General features: G+C 46.7%; 1 protein-coding gene across 6 annotated transcripts in view; it reads right to left on the bottom strand.

Annotated features, from left to right (window-relative positions):
* MAP3K20 (mitogen-activated protein kinase kinase kinase 20) overlaps positions 1–18,915 on the bottom strand; it is a 1,120,268-nt gene that overhangs the window by 1,021,268 nt on the left and 80,085 nt on the right. For 4 of the 6 annotated variants that reach the window (XR_013608752.1, XM_078681552.1, XM_078681553.1 and 1 more), the window contains exon 2: positions 12,119–12,311. Coding sequence is in view for 5 of the 6 variants with exons in the window: in XM_078681553.1 (XP_078537679.1) it covers positions 12,119–12,277 (159 nt within the window). In the remaining variant the exon portion in view is untranslated. Of the gene's footprint in view, positions 1–12,118; positions 12,312–12,434; positions 12,590–18,915 lie in introns of those variants that run through there. The other 2 variants (XM_078681554.1, XM_078681556.1) reach the window with 2 other exon arrangements.

The raw sequence follows: 18,915 nt of genomic DNA on the forward strand, positions 1-18,915 counted from the left end.
AATACAAAAACTTTTCAATACATGGTGGGCGTGGGTCTGCTTTACTATAAGTGCAAACAATACTGAATTTAACAAAACCTTTAACCAACATGAGAATAATACCCACGTAAAGACTGTTAGCTAAATCAGACATTGCCCTATGGGCTCCTCTAATTCTACTACAACCATCTTCAAAGAGGACGGCTGTTTCTACCCATCCTCACTGCTATGGCGTATTCCCTCCTCCTCCCTCTGCTTCACCCCTCTCTCTCTCTCCTAGTCTCCTATCCTGTCCTATGTAGAATACATCACAATCAACAAAGCCGATAACCCTCTATAGTTAATCTGTCCTATATTGTCATAAATTGATGCAAATAGATGAAACTCGTTAATTCTTAAGCATTGTACTACTGTATTTTTGGTATTGTATCCTTTACTTTTTCCTTCCTAAAAATACTAACGAGAAGTGGCGTACTGATTACACATTATGGGGGTAAGGAGAAATTAGCACAATTTCATTTCACATAATTATGCGTTATTTCAGAAACTTAAACGTAATTACACAAAATGCAAGCTTGTAATTTAGCGCTATATTTTACCATGAAATGTATCATGTTAATTTTTGATGCACGAATGCTTTTCGAGCTAAAAAAAAAATTTGCAAAAAAAAAAAAAGCAAAAAGCACCACGGACAACAGCCAGTGAGACTGTTCTTCGCACGTGTCCACAGTACATTTTTAAAGCAAACAGCACATTCGCACTACATTTTAACAGCAAATTGTGCATAATTATGTGAGGTGGAGTGATTTCAAAATTTCGGGTATTTGACGTAAGAAGCGTAACGCGAAATTACAAAAAATTATGCAGACTAATTTAGCGCCCAGGCTTATAGTGACTGTGATTCAGTGATGCATTTAAAAGCATGAGAGTTCTGATATGGTGCCGTGCTGGGGCAGTTCTACTTAACTGTGAAGCTCTAGGAGTATGATGGGAACCAGGGCGCCCTCCTCTGCTGTTTGGACTTAGGCTTCCAGAGCTTGCTTCCCGTGGAGAGGAGGGCAGGACTTCAGGGGCCTCGCTGGGCTGGCTACTAGCTGGTTCCCCGGCATCTTCTTCGGCCACAGCGGTGGCCCGGAGGCTTGGCTGGTCACTCGAGGTCTCTCTGTTGTGTTCCGGTGGGACCTCTTTGAACCACGAAGCATTCCAGGACACTTCTTCCGTTCCTTTGCGGGCCGTGACCATCGTGCCATGATTTGCTGTGACAGTCCATGTGCCAGGTTCGAATCGCGTCTGAAACTTCCCTCCTTGACGTCGGTTTCGCAGGATGACTGTCGCCCCTTGTCGGAGCCTCCTGGGGGTGGCTCGGCGACGAACACTGGCCTCCTGGTTTTATCGCCTTCTTCTCTCTTGCGTTTCTTCCACTTCCAGGGGAGGTGACACCCATCCTGGGGAAGTTGGTAGGAGGTCTCGCCGGGGTCCTTGCAGCATGAGGGCCCACAGGCTCCGCTGGGTCGTGCAGTGCGGGGTGCTCCGATATTCTCTCAGGAACTCGTGGAGCCGGTGTTCCGGGCCTGCCTGTTCTACAACGGATATGCAAAACACTTTATTCAGAGTGCGCATGAAACGTTCAACGTCTCTATTTGCTTACGGCCACTGTGGGGTGATGCGACGATGAGTGATCCCGCGTTGTTGAAGGAAAGTGGCAAACCCTTTTCCAAGACAGGTTCTACGTGACTGAACGCCGTCGATCCAACCAGCTCGACCACGGTATTTCGAGTAAGCATCCACGATGACCAGCGTGTATCGTCCTCCTGGGAAACTTCCAAAATCCACACTTATCTTGGACCATTGTACCGTGCAGGCGTCTTCGGTGATAACCGGGAGAGGCTTCTCCGGGTCACACGTCAGCTGGCATGATGCGCATCGCCCGACATATTCCTCTACGATGTCTTCGAGCTCCGGGAACCATATTTTTTTCCTCATCTGCGACTTCATTTTGGTGTGCCTTGCTGCCCTCCATGGGCCAGCTGGACAGCCCGGTGCTTGAGGCTCTGAGGAATGACTAGCCGAGGCCCTCGCATCAGGACGCCATCTCCAGTGGCACTTAGTTCGTGGCGGACTCGCCACATCTTCGTGAGAAGCTCCCGGTTTTCTGGGGCCAACGAGTTAGCTTGCCGCAGATAGTCAGTCCAGGAGCCCTCTTGTACCGCTTTCAGCGTCTTGGTGTATACTGCATCGGTGATCGCTGCTTCTTTCACCTCATCCAGTGACATGCTCTGGGGGACGACGTGAGGGCCACCCAGTGGGCGAACTATTTGCTGTCGTCGTCCTCTTCGGGCTGGTCCCCATGCTCGGGGTGTCTCGAGAGAAAGTCGGCGGGGTTTTTGGACCCCGGGCGGTATATGACCTCCATCTCGTAGGGTTGTAGTTGGACAGCCTATCGTTCAATTCGTGGCGGCGGATGGGGCGCAGTTCCTTTGAAAAGGGAGACTAGCGGTTGATGGTCGGTCACCATGGTGAACGGTTGCCCTCGAAGGTAGAGGTGGAAATGGTTGCAGGCCCACTTGATGGCGAGCGCCACACGCTCGATCTGCGCGTACCTGGCTTCTGTCGGGGTGAGGGCCTTGCTGGCGAACGCTTGGGCAGCCCACTGACCTGGTCCACGTTCCTGAGTTAGTACAGCTCCGAGCCCGACGGGGCTCGCGTCCACCAATACTTCTGTCGGTTTACTAGGGTCGAAGTATGCCAACGTGGCCTCGCCTAGGAGAGCATCCTTGATCCCCTGGAACGCTTCTTCTTCTTTCGGACCCCAGTGCCAGACTGCATCCGCCTTGGTGAGGGCTCATAGAGATTCACTTCTGGTGGCAAGGCCTGGTATGAAATGCCCACAGTAGGTGGCCATACCCAGGAAGCTACTCACTTCCGTCGGTGTGGTCGGGGCGGGGGTGTTCTTGATGGCCTGTGATTTTCTCGGGTCTATTTGAATGCCGTCTTGGTTGAACACGTAGCCAAAGAACTCCAGTGAGTGTTGGAAGAACTGGCATTTCTCTCGATGGAGGGTTGCTCCATGGGCGCTAAGGCGTTTCAGGGTTTCACTGAGGTGTTTGTGGAGATCTGCGGCTGTTGTGGACTGGATGAGGATGTCGTCACTCACGTTTAGCACTCCTGGTAACCCCGACAGTAGTTCCCTTATGGTGTTCTGGAACACTTCAGCCGCCGATGATATTCCGAAGTTTAATCGTTTATACCCCCGGAGCCCTAGGTGAGTGCTGAAAGATGTGATGAAACGACTCTCCTCCGCCAGGGGTTGTTGGTGATACCCCGCGTTCAGGTCGATCTTCGAGAACCACTTCGACCCGTTGACGTCCGCGATGATGTCATCCATCGTGGGTGTTATGTGGCGCTCCCTCTTTATCGCCTTGTTGGGCAGGTGCATTTCGATGCATAGATGAATGGCTCCTGGCTGCTTGGGTTTCTCCGCGATGACCATCGGGGACACCCACGGGGGCGGTCCGGACACCTTCTCGATGATTCCTTGCTCTTCCAACTTTTCTAACTCCCACTCTACGAGTGGTCGCAGGTGGAAGGGGATCCGTTGATGCCGCAGGGTGACTGGGGCCACCGATTTATCAATGCGCAGCTTGACGGGCTCGCATTTGATGCATCCGAGGCCTTCGAACAGCTCAGGGAACTGTGCCAGGAGTTCTTCTACCTGGTGCATCTGGATCCTCCTGGCAAACGCAATCAACTTCAGATCCTCGGTGGTGTGGCTGCTCAGGAGGGTGTCTGCTTCTCTATCGATGACATGGATCGTGGTTGTTACCTTGAGGTCATCCGCTTTAATGGGCACCACCATTTTCCCTTTCAACGCGTATATCCGGGTCTTGGATGGAACTACAGGAGGGCGAGGACGCAACTTGCAGTATTGCTGGAGGCCCATGACGTTGACTGTAGCTCCGGTGTCGATGACCGCTTTGGCATCTGTCCCTGCCACTTGGACTACGCACGTGGGTTGAGGTCTGGGACGCTGTTTTAGTTCTTTTGCGAACGACACTATGTACGCTTCTTAGTCGTCGTCTGACTTGTCTTCCACGGTTGGTAGATGTCTCGCGGGCTTTTTCTGGGTGTGGTCAGGTGGTGCGGTGTCATTTACCGACAGCTGTCGGGCTGCTCTCGTTGGAGGTCTCTGCCCTCTGGAGTTCCGGGCATTGCTGCGTCGTCTGCAGATGGATGCAAAATGATTGGGGATGCCACAGTTGGTGCAGGTCTTTCCTTGAGCCGGACATTCCTTGGCGGCATGGGGTTCGTGTCCACAGTATCCACACCTCGTTCTGGGTGCATCTCCTCGGGGTCCTCTGGGTTGGTCTCCTCTTGGTTTCATTCGTAGTGCGTCTGCCCGCTCTGTCTTGACGGCTTCCACCTTCCCTTGTAACTTGGTCAGTGCCTGCTCCATCGCCGTTGCTCTCGCTGCGGACAGGTCATGCGACCTGGCTAGTATCAGGATGTCTTCCAACGTGATCCCTGGCTTCCGTAGTATGAGGCCACGCAGCGTCTTGTCACGGCATCCTTGAATGAGTTGCCTCCGGATTGCTTTGGGTTGATCTTCGTCTGTGCAGGTGCTGGCCAGTTCTCTGACGCGGGCATAGAATAAGTCCATGGACTCTCCATCCCTCTGGCGTGCTTGTCCTAGCTTGAAAACCTCGAAATCTGAGTTCAGCTGCGGGTCAAAGTGGCCGTTGAGCGCAGCCACGGCCGTGTCGTAATCGTCTGCCGCCCCGGTGTTAGGTAGATGCTTGAACAACTTGAATATCTCGTCTCCGGCGTGGTGGAGTAGCAGGGACATTTTAACTGCCTAGTCAGTTTCTCGGGTGGCGACAAAGTAGTTGTCTAGGCATTCTATCCATATCTTCCATCTGGGGAGGCAGCTGCTGGGTCTTCCAATTCGCTGAAAGGGGGTAGGACCCCATATGCCGCGAGCTGGAATGGGATGCGGATGGTCGCGGCGTCGTCATCTCCCATGTTGCCTGGCTGGGGCGCGTCAAAACTGGCAGTCTTTTGGGGATGGGCCTGGTGCAGTGTGACGTTTAAGGCGTTGTGGTGGCGCTTTTCCTTGCCATTGGGCTACCCCGTCGCGAGTGGGTCTTCTCCTCCTTCCACACTCCTTACTGTGTGCTTGATGGGCCCTTTTTCTCCTTTGCGTCGTGCCTAACGCGGGCTTATTTTCTTTTGTTTTCAGGTTGCTTCTGTCGTCCTTCACTTTATGTTGCCAGTGCTTGTTTTTATTTCCCTTCTTTATTACCCTGGCCGGTGCACAGTCACACTGCAGTCCAAAGGGTGACACCTGGGGCGATGTTCTTCAGCTCAGCAGCAAAACGAATGCAGCCAGGCTGTGAAATGCAGGAGCACTGGCACATCAGGAGAAGCAGCCCTCCCTTCACCCTTCACGCGGGAGGCAGGGGTGAGACACGGCCAACTAGCAGGCTTACTGGGCGCCTCGCAAGCGAGGCGCGATGTCTTAAGAGCTCTTCACGCTCTCCGGAGGTAGCAGCCGGCCCAAATAGATGCCGTGTCAACAGCGCTGCAGGGGCCGCGTCAAATCACCGCGGGTCCGCGGCGGTGCAGGTGAGAGGAAAATAGCCGGGTTTTAAACACGGTGCATCCGCGTACATGAAATGGGTGCACACAGGGGCACGGTGGTGCACGGGCGAGGGTTGGGCCCCATCCGCTCGTCGCCAGTGTCGCGTCGTAGCCGGTCCGGCACTATCGCGCAGGTCAAACGTGCGCAGCGCGTAAATTACGGGGTCGACACTAGTTGCACTGTCGGAAGTGACGACCCCGAGCGGCCGCCTTCCTTTTATTTACTCCCTGCGGATGTAGGGGTGCATGTGCGGAAAAAGCTAGACTGCAGACACTACACCTACCCACCAGATCAGGTTAGGGCTAATTGCTTCTGACTCTTCCTTTGAGAAGGTTAGAGTTAATTCATTATTGCTTCATCTTGGGAAAAGCAAGGTCTTCACTATCTTTCTGAATTGCGTGTGGTTTTCAGTAATTCTTATCTTTGTTAAATGAGGGTTCCGGAGTTTGCTCGCTTGTGTAGAGAAAGAGATTCCATTAATGTGTTCCTTCTTGCATGGAGAGAAGGTGAGCTGTTGTGTCAGTCTGAGACAAAGTGTTCTCTTCTGTGAATAGCATTTGAGGAGTGTCACTTGAATTAAACTGTGCCGTTGATGACGTCATGAGTGACGGCCAGGAAACGACTGTTGATGGGTAACCAATAACGTTCTGGGGAATTTGAGATGAGTGCCTGCTTAGTAGTTCTCCTGACATAATCATAAACCACGCGGCCAAAGCCTGGGTGATTTGTAAATGTAACCAGAGACCCAAGATGCCTTTGATGGACCATGGTAAAAAATTGCCTCATAGATTTTCATATTACATATTATTTGTTTCAGTAAGTATGAACAATATACCTTTTGGATAGTAAATCAGCACATTAAACCCCAAACCATACTATTTGGATATCTGTAGTAAATAAATGAAGATAAACATGTTCATTTTTTAACTGTTTCACTTAGACTTGATTTGAGTTGCTTTCCTGCTGCGGATTACGTGAGTTGAACAGCAAAGTGAGACAATTAACCTACATGAACCCCAAGTGTCCAGGATCAACATTTAAAAGTGAAACCTAACTTAATAAAGACTTCTGAAGAAGGAAAGGGAAATATAAGGCTCTGATATTCAGTTTTAGAGAACCGCAGCAGGAGCTTTTGAAGGCTCGTTTAAAAACAGAGTACCGAATTTAGAGAAAAGGATTTTAAAAAATCACCAAAGTGTATTTCATTGTTTTAAAGAAATGGTAAAAAAATAATAGAAGAGCCTGTTGTGCTACGTTCACAAACCTGGGATGTGCCGATTGCACATCAGCTGGTTTTCACATGGGGGTGTAGTTTTGTACAAATAGGTCACATTGCAAATTTGCCCGTTTTTGGTGGGAGAGATGGTGGCAAAAACGAATTAGGTAGGCTGCACCCAAATGGGAAGAATACTTTTAATAAAGCATGTGTTCATTAAGGATATTGGTGCAGCTTTTAAAAAAAAATGTTTCCTGCTTGGAGACACATTGGGGAGGGAGCGTGCAGGGATCTCCTGGGCAAATGCCAGTTCTCACCCAAAGCCAACCATAATGATTTCAAAGGAAGAAACTATTTCCCGGGAAGAGCTCTCCCTTTGCAAATCAGTTTCCACCCCACCATGAGAAGAGGCATCCTTTCAATGGCTTGCAACCACAATTGAGGTCCCAAACCACTGATATATTCCTTTACAAAAACTCAGGAGGAGGGATGGGGTCCTTCCGCGACCCTTGATATTTGCGATTTGGAAAGGATCACTACACTCAGTTTAAAAGGTAGAAAGACTTTTCTGACTCATAAAAGGGGTGAAGTACAATATGAAAATGTGTTTTGGGGTTAAAGCCTGATACACAGGTTTTCTGACTGCAAAGATGTTTGTACATATGGCCACAAGTACCCTAAGCCTCTTCATATATTGAGTGGGCAGTATTCGCAAATTGCTGGGGTGAACAGCAGGTGAAGGCACAGATACATACAATATATGTTTCAAGGAATTAGAAATCTCAGACACAAGCATTACATTTGAGGCCTTAATACAGTTAAAATAGATAAAAGGAGAGAGATTGGTGTGATATAGATGCGAAGTGACACAAAGGCTGTCACAGACACAGGCCAGAACACAGCATTCCTTCCTGTTCATCTATTTTAAACGCTACCTGTTTTTCTGAGTTTTGTAATGCCAGTAATTCCCCCATGGCAACCAGTGCAGGGTGAGAAGGCACTATGGGCATAGTTTCCTGGATTAGCTGCATTTGTGTGTGGCGCGTTCTGGACCCCTGGTCACCAGACATTTGAGGCCTACAGAGGCAGTCTTATGTCCTCTCGAATGGTCACATCACTCCTTTGGTAGCAGGAATAGCTAAATCCTCTGAGTCCTTCTAAGATTCTGGTGTTCATGACCAATGTAAACAAGAATGGCTGGGGGGAGGACACCCTGAGGTCCATGGTGGTTCACAGGTCATGGGCAGCAGTCAATGAGGAAATGGAGGGCATTGGCTAATATCTTCCAGGCTCTCAGATGTCTTGCTCTGTAACTGAAGCTTCACGCTGTAGTGGTGCATAAAGGCCACTTGGTGGGAAAATCGAACGCCAATTTGTGGTTTATCCCTTTAGCGATGCATTTCATTAAAACAACCCAAGCTATATGGACTTCAAACACATACATTCCTAATGTCATTGCATACCAACTTAAGTCTCCCTTGACTCGTCCAACAATCGATACAAGAAAAACTAATGTATCTTACTGTGCCACTTGTTCAGGCTGATGCCATCATGAGCCAAAGGCTATCATTCAGAAAGCAAATTTATTTGAATAAATCTACATGTGGCAAACATAAAAAATGCTGTAAACATATAGCTAGTATTAAAATACCCAAATGCAAATAAACACATTTGTTTCAGATCACTATAATGCTTTTAGTACATTTATGTGATTGCAATACATTTATTGTCAAGCCCACATTGGCAGTGATGGTGAGCGAGGATTTGGTATAATGGTGACGAAGAATTACTGCAGGTGATTGTTACTGGGGTAGAAGACCTGTGGTCCTGTGGACATGTGTGTGACAATCTACTAACTTTATTTTGTACCTTTGGGTTCTGGTATTTCTACCTCACAGGATCTGTGTACTGAAACGTCCTACTATCAAGCACTTGGGCAATCCCATCTCCAAGAGCTCATCTCTGGGAACTTTTGGGATGTAAAAGAATACTGTCCTATTCATCACATTCAAGTAAATTAGCACAGTGGAGTAAATATGTATATATCATTATATATTATATCTGCATGCTCAAGTAACTGTAAAACAATATCTATAATATAAGTGCAAATGTCTTTGATAGGGTAATCCTTACAACTGGCTCAATTAATCCAAGCCTTGTTTTTTCTTTTTAGACTTTATGTTATCTACTGCTTCTATGCACTGGCATTGCTACTCATGTATAATCCATCAGATCGAATTGATACGTTTGCTAAAATATGATACAAAATAAAATATGTGAGTGCACCGTGATATTGGCACAGGTGGCAAGTCGAAGTGGTGGCACTGTGGGTACTGATCTTGCAAAGGAAAAGGAGCACAACACTTTTAGTGTGTGGTGGCTGTGACACTGGCAGTGAATAAGATGCTACTGTGAGTGGATCCTCTGACATTGTTCGTGAGTTGGAGAATGCTGCAGTGGCACTGAAAATAACTGGGGGAACTAGCCCTGCTGGGTAATGAAAGTACATCCTTTTTATGTTGAAATGGGGCACTATTAGTGGAACTGAAAGTCTGTGAGTGGTGGATGATGTCATAGGAGGGGAATATGGTGGCTGGAAGAAAAGACCTACTGCAATGCACACTTTGTGAGATCACAGGTGTGATGTGCTGCAAACACAGCTGCTCATTGGACGTCCATATTTGATATAGGGCAGACCTGGCTCCAAGGAGGACCGGAGCACTGTACAGATGAGTTTATTGTAGCCGGATGGTCGCACTATGTTCACTTTAAATAGAAGAGAAAAGAGCAAGTGGTGTGGTTGAAGTGTGACGAAGGTTGCGATGTGGATAAGGGTGGGAGCATTTAATAGGATCCCTCGAGACATCACCATGTATTGTAGTGTTTTACTTAAATACATCATGCAATTACACATACCCGCAGGTACAGAGAGATGGAGCTGATACTAGTGTCCAATATAACCAAGTTCCAAATTCAGCATCTAAGGCACTTTTTATAATTGTGTTCTCTAGAACTGATTTTCAGATTATTTTGATGGCAGAACCAAAATAGGAATTTCTGCTTTGTGCAGACTGCTGCACTTGTGAAACTACGAAGCACTCGCAATAACAGGTGTTACCATTATCCAATGCATGAGTCCTCCATTTGTCATCCTTAGAACGATGAAAGGCTGAGTTTGCTTTCAGGGAATTGAATGGTGATCTTCAGATCACCCCAGCTGTTGACCTGAAGTAGGGAGTGTTGAATTCAAGAAGCCATCGTGTGATTAAAATGTCAGCATCCCCTATCCTGGAAGAAAAGTGTCTGATGCTTGTAATGCTGTCGAGCAACAGGTGAACTGTTGTGTGTGCCTACTTTCTATGCCACTTTCCTGGCTCAATATGCTCAGGAGCATCTGAAAGTTCCTCATCGTTAGCCAATCACAGAGCGTGACTCTGCTGTAAGCACACTGGAACGCTACAGCAGCGTTCATCAGAGACCTGTGCATGCCCCATGCTGACAGAGGTACAAAATTACTGCATTACCAGGGAGCGGGTGACCTCATCGGCTGACCCTCTTAACTGCTGTCTTGGAGGTCTTGACATCAGGATGTCGAAAGAATATCCAAAGCATGCATCATGTATCTATTTTTATGTGTGAGCTCTGCTGTGAAAAGAAAAACAGTTGTGCATCGTGGCTAGAAACGTCGCTGTGGGAGACACGTGGTTCACTGCATTCTGTGCTGTCACAAAATGTCTATAAAGTAAAACACAATGAAACGTTGCATTTCGACTTCATCTGAAAGAGTGTATTGAAACCTTTACACCACTAGCAGTTGTTGAAAGCGTGGGCGCCCAGTTCGGAGGGTCACGGGGGCTCAGACCCTACAAATCTTTTTAGCTCTGCTTTTAGGAGGGCAATCGCCACCAGCTTAATGTGTATTATCACATCACGCGAGTGCGGCAGAAAGGAAGTATAAGGCGCACCAAAGCATTGATTTGGAACAGAGACACTATAGCAAGAGGTTTTTTTTGTGATAGCAAGTACAATCCATGGGGATCTCATTGTGATGGACAGTATATTTTTTAGCAGCCCCATTAATTAACCCTTATAGTAGACTACACACTAGGGCGACTGCTCAGCTTCCACTGAAGCTGATCAACATATGTTTTAATGTACAATCAGTGATTATCAAGTCAGTTACTTTATTTAAAACGCCCTTAGAATAAAGTTGCTAGCAAATGATTGGACTCAAACACTTTTGTTGTGTTAAATGTAGTTGTTTGTCTGTCGATAGGTTTTTATTAGATTATTCTTGTCAATCAATTCAGATGTCTCAACACTGATGTCAGGAACACCTTCGTGGCTCATTAAAACGTTTTGAATGTGTCAGGCTGGGAGCAGTGCGTCATGCCCGGCAGAGAGTGCTGTGACTGTTCAGAGGGGGAGGGGGAGGGGGGGTGCTAACTGAAGGGTCCGGAACAGAGACAGCAATGAGATTTCAGAGGGGGCACGGAGTAGAGAAGTGAGTGAGCTGGAGGGTTAATGGAATTCTGTGATTCTGAAGGTTTTTCACATAATTATAGATTTACTGCATTTGCTAAATAACCCACAACCTGCTGCATAATCTGCAGATTTGAGATAAACAGAGTTTCTATCTCTAACGGGTCAAAAGTTACTACACTTTTGCATTTTCTTGCCACATAATTGTAGTCAACCTGGCTGCATAGTTTTAGTCCTCCCCTGCCACAGTATTCCAGTGGCCATGGCTGAAGGGGAAAGAACAGCGAGTGTTCAGGGGCTTGTTGGGAGCACATGGGGCACAATTATGACAGGAGTGCCAGAGATCAGAGAGAGAGTGATGTATGAGCATGGGGTGGGGGAGAACTGCAGTTGCAGAGATTTGGCAAAAACATAAGTTGTGTGGTCCAATCTGAAAATTCAAAATTGCATACATAATACAAGCGGGAAAGTATACCGCACTAGCTTCCACCTGCAATGCATTTATAAAATACTTTTGTGCACCCAACTCTCATGATTCCAATTCTAGAGTTCGTTAAAGCTCTTTGCAAAAAAATGATAGCCACAGCGTCAACAACTTAAGTCTTGTTTTTATAGCCAATGCGAAAGTCACAAACACCCCAGACAGTGTCTTCTGGTGGTCGTACTCCAGGAAGAAGCTATTAAATGAAAACTTTTGAAAACGAGATAATATTTTACTTCTGGGAGTGACACAATGATTGTGCTGACTTTGACACGTGCCCAGGAAACAAACACCCTGCATGTTATTAAAATAAAAGCCTTACCTCTTTTTCTATTTTGAGAAGCTTCTTCACGGCCACCTCCTTGTCCTGCGACAGCCATCGTGCGCGGTACACGCTGCCGAAGCTCCCTCCGCCGCAGTTCTCGAAAAACTGCAAGTCGTCAAATTTAATTTGCACAAATGAAGCACTGAGAGACGACATCTCATAATGACAAAATGCCGCACACCGCCCAAGCCTGTGAAAACAGGAGAAAAAACAAAACAAAGTCTAGTTCCGGCACTTTCTGTGACGCGCCACGTGCTCCGCTTTCCACAAAGGAACCCCTGCGAGTCCCACAACGACGCCAGCCCCAGAGTACCGAGTGATGACGTCAGAGAGTAACACCAACAGCCGAATCCCCAAGGTGCGCGAGCAATGGCTGCCGCTGTGTGCCGTCAGAGGACAGGCGAGGTGAGTTCCCAGATTTACAATGACTGGGCTGCGGCTGCGGCCTGTCTCGCGGAACGCCCGCGTGTCCCCATGTGAGGCAGTGACAGAGTGCAGGCGCGCGCGCTTTCAACTCGCTGCTTGCGTAGCAGTTCTGGAATCCGAACCACGCAGCCTTTCCATGTTGTGATCCCTCCAGAAAAGTATAAATGGCCTACGCAAATGACCCCGCTGGCACAGGCTGCGCGTTAACCCTTCACAGTGCGGTCTCTAGGAGTACGTAGTGACACATTCACAGTTACTAACAATAGCCTAAAAAAATATAAAGAGAGGAGTTTCCTTCTGAAAAACAAACAGTTCAAAACCCTGCTTTCAAATCACTCAGGGCTACAAATCTACGTAGCTAAGAATATCTGGAAGAACTACACAACATAAAAAAGTGCATGCCCCCTGTGCTGTGGCTATAGATAAACATAACACATTTGTTGACATGTAATGCAGCACTCATGCATGCAGTATGTGCCAAAAGAATTTTATTAAAATATAGGCATGGTCAGTTTTCCCTTCAAAAACGCTTTTCTATATAATTGAAAAGTGTGCTAATTAATGCAGCGAAATTGGGAAACCCTGCACGCCAATGTACTCTGCACAACTGCACTGTAAGCTACTATACTATAAGTTGCAACACTCTACTGTATGCCACTGCACTCTACATCACTTTAGTTTGCACTACTCTACACCACTGAACTGTACACCAATGCACTCTACGCACTCTACACCATTGCACTCTACGATATTCTACTCTGCATAACTGCACTCTCTTCCACTGACCTCTATGTCACTACTCTGCGCTACTCTACTCTGCACCACTGTACTCTGCACCTGTCTACTGCTCTCTACGCCAATGCACTATACATCATTATATTCTACATCACTACACTCTACGCTACTCTAATCTACTGTTCACTACCACACTCTATGACACTGCACTTTAAGCAACTTGACTCTACAACTTTCCACTCTGTAGCACTCTACTCTATGGCAGTGCACTCTACTCCACTCTACTATGCACCACTGAACTCTTCACCACTGTACTCTACATCAGTGGTTCCCAAACTGTTGACTCCTGAGGACCCCCACGGAAACACTACTGGAAGCCCCAAGCAATTTGTACAATTAAATTTCTTTTTAAAAACGCCTTTTGAAGCAGAGGCAATTTCAAGAGGGAGACAGCCTGAATTGGGTCTATTGGCATGGACATGTATGCATACAGCAGTATATTATTTAGTGGTACAAGTCTCCTGCTCTCAGCCATAGCAGCACCTCTACATTCTCATTCCAGAGCCTTGGAGTGGTGACCCTTCCTTACAGCAACAGGTTGAATGATTGTGAATTATTAGCATTTTTACCTATTCACAGTTTAAGAAGGTCTAAAATATTATATTATACAATTATGAAGCATTTTATAATAAAGACATGCCCTAAGGAGCAACAAATATTTTGAAAATTCTAATAAGATAGTGCACAAAGCGATGAGTCCAGTGTACAGAGCAAATTCAGGGTCTATATTAGGAGTTCATCATGGAAGTGCAAGAGATGGCAGGAAGGTATCTGCACAGGAGGCATATTTTCAGTGAAATCATGGAACAATGCTGTGCCAATTACCGTAAACCCTCGTTATACATTATCTTTAGTCACAGACAGCAGAACAACATTTTACCACCAAGGGGTGAGCAGTGCAGTAAAGGCATATTTCAGAGAGGCCTCGCGTGGCACCTGACATGACCCTCTCTTGTTAGGATGCCCACTGCTCGCCCCTTGCCAACAAGAAACTGCAAAGGCTACACAGAGTACGGGCTTGATATGTCTGAATGTGAAAGCTTGACAGCACACAATTCACCCAAGGGTTTGTGGAAAGTTAGCAATCAGACAGCAGAACGAAAATCCTACTGCTGATACTGGCTGCATCTATTTTTACCTGCCTGCCAAGTAACGGTAACCTATACACATGTGCCTTTCAACGCTTTATTGCTTTTATTGTATTTCCTGTACTTTCATTCTTGTGTCTGTGACTGCTGTTGTCTGTCTTCCCCCGCTGCCTGTACGGGGTCCGTGTCCCTTTTTCTTCCCTCTGTTCCCCTCGCTTTCCTCGTGCTCTCTCTGCCCGGTCTTTCCTTCTGTACCCCTCGCTGCCCGTGTCTCTGCCCGGTTTTCCCTTCTGTTCCACTCGCTGCCCCCATGCCTCTCTGCCCGTTCTGCCTTCTGTTCTTAGCTGCCCCTATATTTCTGCATTTTGCCTCTGTGCCACTTGTTTTTTGTGCCTGTCTACCCTCTGTGCCACTCGCTTTTGTGCCCCTTTTGCCTTCTGTTCCACTCGTTTTTCCCTACTTTTTTGTGCCTTTCTGCCCTCTGTTCCACTTGTTTTTTGTGCCTTTTTGCCCTCTGTTCCACTCGTTTTTCCCTCGTTTTTTGTGCCTTTCTGCTCTCTGTTCCACTCGTTTTGTGTGCCTTTCTGCCGTCTATTCCACTCATTTTCCCTCGTTTTTTTGTGCCTTTCTGTCCTCTGTTCCACATGTTTTTCCCTGTGTTTTTATGCATTTCTGCCCTCTGTTCCACTCGTTTTTCCCTCGTTTTTGTGCCCTTCTGCCCTCTGTTCCACTCGTTTTTTGTGCCTTTCTGCCCTCTGTTCCACTCGCTTTTCCCTCGTTTTATGTGCCCTTCTGCCCTATGTTCCACTCGTTTTTTTTGTGGCCTTCTGTGCCACTCGTTTTTTCTTTTTTTTCTTTTTTTTTTAAATCTTCCATTTCTGTACTCATTAAGACCTCATTGTACCTAGAGTCCTGAGGTCCGTGCACTGCTTAAGTCGATTTATAAATCCCCTGCAGACAGTGCGCAAACTATGGGCAAAGGACAGCAAGATGCAACCAATCTCCAGTGAAACAGGCAGTGCCCTCAACTTGGGAAACAATGGTGTTAATTACAATTTATACAGACGAAGGAGGTCACCTGCAGTTTTCCATTAAGAATGTAATCTTTGGCAGAGCCCTACACTGAATGGCCAGAATACCTTTAACAAGCAGCAGCTTCCGTCGGTACACAACATTAAAACTAAATAAAGCTCCTGACTTCCCTAATGTGACAACGACGGCCACTTTGCTTTCACCTTGGTTTAAAGATGTAATAGGAGATATTACACAGGATGCAAGGATTTTAAGAGATGCACCAGTGATTACCCGCACAGAGACCCCTTTATCCTATCCCCGACATCACAGATAAAACCTCGATCCGTCGGTGCATCACGTAGTCGCGAGGCCTTTATAGTGCATATCAAATGAGGCCAATCGTTTCCTGTGCGCGATTTTGGAAGAAAGGCAGCGGTTTTAAAGCAGACGTCACGCGGCAACATACACCACAGCACAAAGGGACCTGCAAGGGAGACCTGACAGAAATTATCACACTGGATGGCAGCTCGCAATCTGCACTTAACATCTGCACTTACATCAGGGTCTATTATGGTAGCTCTGACTGGTCGGCCAGATAAATAACGTTACTCATCAGTGGCCACAGCACAGAGGCCTGAAGTCAAATGCTGTGTTTTCACCTGGTGCTGTTCATCTGCCATGTTGCAGCTGGGCCAGGGGCGAGCCCACGTGACTCGCACACCAAAATGGGTTAAAGTTCGAACTGCCTTCCAGTGTTTCCCTGGCAAAGATCGGGTCTCAGTTTTCAAGGGGCGGTGGAGGGGTGGAGTGTGCAAGCTGCCTCTCGTTCTCGTCCACTTGTTTAGTGACTCGCCAGGTAGCATTCTGTGCTAAATGCCCTAGCTTTGTTCAACCACTAGAGAGACTGACAGACCCCTTCACACAGATGTTTAGCGCACTCTCTAAACATGTTCCTCCTGAGGACCCCCTAGGAATGTCTCACGGGCCCCTGGGGGTCAGCGGACCACAGTTTGGGAAACGCTGCTCTACATCATTCTATGCCAATGAACTCTACACAAATTCACTCTATGCCACTGCACTCTACGTCACTGCACTCTATGACACCCCTCTGCAAGACTTCACCCTCCACCACTCTACTCTATGCCACTATACTCTATGCTACCACACAATGCCATTGCACTCTACTCTGTACCACTCAACTCTACGCCACTGTACTGCACTCTGCACCAATGCACTGTACCCTGCACCATTGCACTCTACTCCACTTCACTCTACTCTGAAAAATCTGCTCTACGTCACTACACTCTACACCACTAAACTCCACTCTGCGCCACTCCACTCTACGCCATTGCACTCTATGTCACTGCAATCTACTCTGCACCACTCTAATCTATGTCAGTGGACTCTACGTCAATGGACTCCTCTACACCACTTTACTCAAAGCCAATGAACTCTATGCCAATCTACTATGCACCACTGTACTTTACACCAATTCACTATAGTTCACTCTATGACACTCCACTCCACAGTACTCCCCTCAATTATACTCCACTAAAACCGACTCCACTCTATGACACTACACTCTACAACACTCTTCTCCACTCTATGATACTACTCCACTCTATGCAACTCCCTTTATGCCACTCCATGCCACTGTACTCCACTCTATTCTACAGCACACTACTCCACTTTATTCCACTGCACCACTCTATGCCACTCCACTCCCCTCTGTGCCACCCCACTCTGACACTCTATGGCACTCCACTCTACTCTACACTACTTGACTCTACAATACTGTACTCCACTCCATGCCAAGCTGGGTCTGGTGGCTTAGTGGACTAATGCATCCAGTGCAGGGGCCTGTGTTTGACCTCATGGTCACAGGTTCAAATCCTGGCGGGCCTACTCAGCATTTCAACCATTTGAGGTTGATAAAATGAGTACCATTGAGTTGGGTAACAATAAACATCTGTTATTCAGCGCTTTGAGACCCCTGGGTGATAAGTGCGCTTTACAAATACAAGTGTTATGTTATGTTATTCCACTCTCCTACACTAGTCCACTCTATGCCACTCCACTTTACAACAAACTACTCCTCTCTACGTCACTCGTCTCTACAACACTCTACTCCACCTTCTATGCCACTCCACTGTGCTCTACACCACTCTATGCCACAACACTCTGACACTCTACGCCACTCTACTCCTCTCTGCGCCCTTCCACTCTATGACACTCTGCTTGCTCCATGACACTCCACAACACTCAACACCACTCTATGCCAGTTTGTAACACTTCACTCCACGCCACTCAACTGTACTCTATGCCACTCTACGACTCTACACCACTATACAATACTCCACCCTACTCCTCAATACGACACTCCCCTCTCCTATACCCCACTAACTTTTAGCAATACTGAACAGCAGCCACACTGGTGTACAACATGGCTAAAACATATTGGCAAAGCCTATAGTTCTTACATAGGCGTGCCCTATTGGTTTTGCCAATGCTTTTTAGAATAGCAAATCTTCGCCACCACCCTAGCTTTAATGGACATAAGACGGCCAATTTTTTAATGTAACTAAAGCACCGTTGGTAGCGCAATATCTTTACAGACAGCACATTTTCCATTCAAACGGCCTTTAAATTTGCACAGACAGTTTTACTTATAAAAATATATTGAACACAATAATAATGTGTGAAATCACATCTCAATTATTATATATCATTTGTGGATCAGCAAAACAAGTTTCTTGATTTTTTTATCCTATTAAAATCTTTGTTTCCAACACACTTCAGAATTACAAAAAAAAGTGCTTAATTTTTCTTTCATAACTGCTGAATGTATGCAGTTCAATTTACAAATATTTATATTTTGTGGTGTGTTACAAAAAATGACATCCTACAGCCTTTAATTTCACACTCCCTGACCTCAACATGATAGTCACATAATTCACTTTACGTTTCTTTCTCTGACTGCTAAGGGAGAGGAGTTTGTGAACACCAATCCCCATGTTAAAAAATAAGCAGAAATTTGTCAGAAGACATAGCCAGACATTTCACCCTCTGTGTTTGAAGTGAAGCAGATGTGACAAGATAAATACAGAATGTAAAGCCATCTTTATTGCTTTAACTTTCTGAGCTGACCAACAATCTTCTATTGACCCACCAGGCGGTTGCGACCCACAGTTTGTAAAACACTGCCATAATCTATTTCAGGGAAAAATCTTCTATAAATCATAAAAAGAATGCATTTGTCTAAAACACACTACCTCCACAATTATGTTTACTCCTACAGATTTCTTCAACATCTACCTAAAAGAGCCCGCCTTGTCAGCCACTCTCCTGATACCAAGTGTGAAATGGCTTACAACATTTTTTTGAAGCAGTAATTACATGTGAGGTGTTGCCTAAGAGTCTGTCCGCATGGCTTTGGCCAGCGATTGCACTTTCACTAGCCTTGCCCCAGGA

This window comes from Lissotriton helveticus, chromosome 3_1, assembly GCF_964261635.1.
Source record: "Lissotriton helveticus chromosome 3_1, aLisHel1.1, whole genome shotgun sequence".
Taxonomy (NCBI): Eukaryota; Metazoa; Chordata; class Amphibia; order Caudata; family Salamandridae; genus Lissotriton; species Lissotriton helveticus.